Source organism: Phragmites australis, chromosome 17 (genome assembly GCF_958298935.1).
Source record: "Phragmites australis chromosome 17, lpPhrAust1.1, whole genome shotgun sequence".
NCBI lineage: Eukaryota > Viridiplantae > Streptophyta > Magnoliopsida > Poales > Poaceae > Phragmites > Phragmites australis.
Window position 1 is genome coordinate 17365283 of NC_084937.1, and position 4375 is coordinate 17369657.

General features: G+C 48.5%; 1 protein-coding gene across 1 annotated transcript; it reads left to right on the forward strand.

Annotated features, from left to right (window-relative positions):
• Positions 1–2540: 2540 nt before the first annotated feature.
• Positions 2541–3541, forward strand: LOC133897949 (pathogen-associated molecular patterns-induced protein A70-like). Its single transcript, XM_062338785.1, has one exon. It carries the CDS (start codon positions 2669–2671, stop codon positions 3248–3250), a length of 582 nt encoding a protein of 193 aa, XP_062194769.1. The 5' UTR covers positions 2541–2668; the 3' UTR covers positions 3251–3541.
• The last annotated feature ends 834 nt before the right edge of the window (positions 3542–4375 follow it).

Here is a 4375-nt window from a genome sequence, read left to right on the forward strand (position 1 = left end):
GGTCCATCCTCTTCTGTCGAAACCAAGTGAGACCATCTCCATCCCATATGGGGCTAACGAGCTTAACTCGATGGTAAGTGTCGCACATAAAAACAACGGTGCAAGGTGAGTATGGTGACGAATGTACAACGCATATCGTCATGGAGTTCAGCCAGATGTGTAGTGTTAGAGCCCAAGCCCTAAAGGCACCGTGTAAACCTGCCGCACATAGTGATGCAAAGTATGCAATAGGCGTTGTTGAGAACTGGTGGTGCGAAGTGCAGGCCGAGCCCGACGGCGACAGCTTGACACGTGTTGATACAATTTATTTTTATTTGTAAACATGGGTACCATGGGTGGTACTGTAGCATGAGATTAGGGAGGTTGTAATAGATCAGTTAGTAGATCTATTGGTATGTTAGGATTTAAATTGATTTGTTTAGAGATAAGTTTGGTAGGCGATAAGTTAGAAGTTAGATCGAATTAGGACTATTTAGAGATAAGTTTGATTATTTTTTCTCTAATATAACAATTAATCAATTGTATCAATTTCTTTAAAAAACGGCCAACAATTTTTTTTACAAAAAACAGCAGGAAAGAGATGTTCTCGGAACCATGTCAGCCCCAAAATATTCATGTTGGACTAGGGAGGACGTGTGCCCCATTGGTGTCCGAATTATGGACAAGTGGGGATCTGAAAAATCTGTAGTCAGTACGCGTACTGAGAGTTCAGAGTTGTGATTTAGTTCTGGACAGCCTGAACGCTCAACCGACGATGAGGAGGGAGAAAGCGACAAGCAGCTCGATCGATCGCCTGCAGCTCGCAGCAATCACTGACGGTTGGTTCGTTCGTACGAGAATGTTTCTAGCCAACGCGTTTTGTTTATTCCACACGGATCCGCACGACGTTATCCGGAGCAATTAATAATTTGCCACTCTTCAAGTGATAATTTCCCTCTTTCACTGATACGTGAACCTGTTTAAATAACTGACAGTCAGTGAATCAAAGTAATAATTTTTTAATCACTTAATCCGAAAGGTGACAAAAAAAATTAATTAATCCTTGTCGGGTAGCGCAGCACAGACGAGAAACGGTCGAGACGACTACCACAACAGTCCATGGCGACCACCAGCGCGACGACGTAGTACGCCATCACAGCGACAGACACATCGTCGCCGGTGGAGGCATGTTTTGCTACGTGAACCTTTGCATGTATGTGCAGACTGATTAAATTCGCGACAAATTTTGGTTGGAACTCGATCGTCAGAAACGTATGACACCGGACAATGTCACGGATAGGTACAGATCGACGGCGACGTGTGCCTCAGGAGTTCGAACTAGATGCGCAGTCACACACGGAATTAAGAGGGAAGCAGCAGATAAGATTAGAACTAATATTTCTCTTTAGGGCTAACTTAATGGGGAAAAAAATTATATACAACAGTGCTACAGACACCTTCAACATCATTTAGATGACCACCATCTATCTTAAAATAGATCTCAAAGCGATGAATAAGATTCACCTAACGTTAATTATATATGTTAAGTAATAAATACGCATGATAATTTTATATATATATATGAATGAGATTCACCGTTTTGAGATTTATGTTAGGACAGCTGGCAGCCATCTAGGTTGTGCTGCAGAAAGAGACCTCTGCAGCACCGTTGTATAGATTTTCTTTTTCCTTCCCAATTTAATAGGAAGGTTCGTGCTTGCAGTACAGACGTACAATACTAGTACTAGACGTCCAAGTCTCGGGGTAACGTGCGGTGCTTTGCAGTTAGTTGTATCTATCAACTAAACCTGGTCAGTCAGCACAAAGAAAGGCAAAGAACGAGCGTTTAGTCGTGAACTCATTAGGTAGCTAAGGCTCATCAAGTCAATGAGTATGATCGATGGCGGGCAACGTCGTGGAAAGCAGCCTTAAGGCTTATATAGCCTGAATTAATTAGCGAAAAATGTGGCAACTGTAACTAACCTAGAAGCTAGCATACGGAAGCATGCAAACAGGGAAACAAATACTAAAGAATTGATAAATGCGCTAGTAACGACATGTGCATGCCAAGTCAGAGCCGTCGGTTGATTTGTAACCTCCATGGGTCGGTTCAGCAACTCAGCATCTTTGGCTTCATCAGGATGATTAAAAGGGCCAGAGTGGAATGGTGCTGTAGAAAATGCTCACCAACTTCCAGTAAACTACTCTGCTTTTCGTCTCGTCTGTCTGCTGGAGAGAATATTTTGTTCAATAGCGAGTTAGATATATTTTAGAGGGAAGAAACTATATAAATTAAACGACTTCTGAACAATTTCAGCTTGTGCAATCAAGCGCTACTAAACTGTTCAACGAAAAATATAAGACTAGTAAGAATTACAGTAGCTAAGATTAATTAGCAGGAAGGGAAGAAACCAATCATGAGAAGCTAAGTGGATGGCATGCCCGGTCCACACTTTGACCGTTTTGCCTTGCTGACGGTGCATCTGTCATCCAAGACAACTGCTGGTGGAGTCGATCCCCCTTCTCTACCATGAAACCGGGTGAACCACGCGCTATATATACTCCGGTGCTTTCTCCACGGCCACACCATTGTCCAAGCAGCGACGCGCTCTCCTTATCCGGTCCACCGCCTCGAGCTAGCCCTTCCGGAATTCGAAGCAGAGCGAGGCGATAATCCGGCGCGCCGACGATGGCGGCGGAGTGGTGGTGGTTCCTCGCCCTGAACGCGGTTGTCGCCGCCATCGCCGTCCTGTCCTCCAGGGCGCGGCTGCCTCTGGCGTCGGCGTCGCCCCGCCGCGGCGCCGGGGTCACGCGCAGGGCATCCTCAGCGGTGCTGCAGCGCCTTCGCTCCTTGTCCATCTTCTCCTTCCCGTCCGCTTGCTTCCACACCGCGCCGTTCCTCCAGCCCGACGCCACCGCCGACGCCGCCGTCTCCCAAGAAACAGAAGAGCCGGTGACATCACCGTTCAAGTCGCCGTCGCGTGCGCTCGCGCTCGCAGCCCCGCCGACGGCAGAGGAGGACGAGGAGGAAGACCCGACTGCGATGAGCATGGAGGATGCCTACGCGCTGGCCCTGGCGACGCGGCGGCGACCGGAGCGGGAGAGGGAGGAGGAGGCGAGGAGGTCGGAAGTGGACGCCAAGGCGGAGGAGTTCATCCGGGAGTTCAGGGAGGACCTGCGGCAACAGCGGCTCAACTCCATCTTCAACTACACCCAGAGGCTCAAGCAGCGCGCGCTCGGCACCGGCGGCCGGCAGCCGGCAGCCCGATAAGCTTTGACTCACGTGGTCAATTCGTTCAGATGTTGGTCAGCATTTTGAGGCAGACCAATTATGTTTTGAGTTGTTGGTTTATACGTAACCTAAGATCTGCAGGCGTGTGTACAGATTATTTGTAGGTTTGGTTTGGTTTGGTTTGCGCATTTGCACACATGCTACAGTTTCGTTGTAGTCACATTTCATTTGTTCTTTGAAAGAGGTCAGTAATCATTTATCACATTGGTGAATTATGTGTATCTTGAAAGGGAAATATGCAGCAATGGAAAGGATTCGACTACATGTTTTCGAACTTGTTTGGATGCTAGGGAGAAGAAAACCTAGGAAATTAAAACCTGGACGAGATTTTTTATGCGCACATGACATCCCTATAAACCCATAGGGATAATCACTATAATTATTTTGGAGACAAAGGATAATTCGGACCTGTGAATTTATTTCTTCCAAAAAACCAGGAATCATAGAATTGAGAAAAGTAAGAGGACATTCAGATTTCATTTGTTAGCTCGTCAAATCCAACCCTCTACGCAGTTTGGCGCATAGATCTAGCAGCCAAAGATAGCATATCTAAGCAGCAGAAGAAGGGGAGAAGCAATTGAGAAGCATATTGGCGCCACTCGTGGAGCATGACTCCCTCCTCACACCCCATCTCGGTGGGAGGATGGGCCCAGAGTCGATGTCAGCGAGTGGCATGCCGAAGGGGTCACCGTGGAGGCCTCCATTAGCCTCAGGCATGCCGAAGGGGGAGGGCACGTCGGAGCAGAAGGCGTAGGGGTCTGGGGAGGTAGGGAAGCCATCCCTAGAGACGTAGATGTCGGCGGTCGAGATGTCGAAGCGGAGGAAGGCGTCGTCATGGAAGGGCGCAACGGCGGGGGAGGAGGTGGGGGAGTCGAAGGCGCTGTCCATGGCGACGGTGGATGGTTGGCTCGCTCCAAGCCTTGGGATCTGGATCCTGGAGGAGCAGAGCAGCTAGCTAAGTGGTGGAATGGAATAGAATGGTGTGGTGGTGCGATGCGATGCCGGTGGTGGTGCGACAGAGACGAAGCATCGGCAGAGGGAGGGAAAGAGCGACGAGGAGAAATTGTCACACGTCGGGAGGCAATTTTTCCCCTCTCGTTCCAC

Excerpts from the sequence above, each read along its gene's own strand:
- LOC133897949 (XM_062338785.1), top strand. The coding sequence starts at position 2,669 with ATGGCGGCGGAGTGGTGGTGGTTCCTCGCCCTGAACGCGGTTGTCGCC.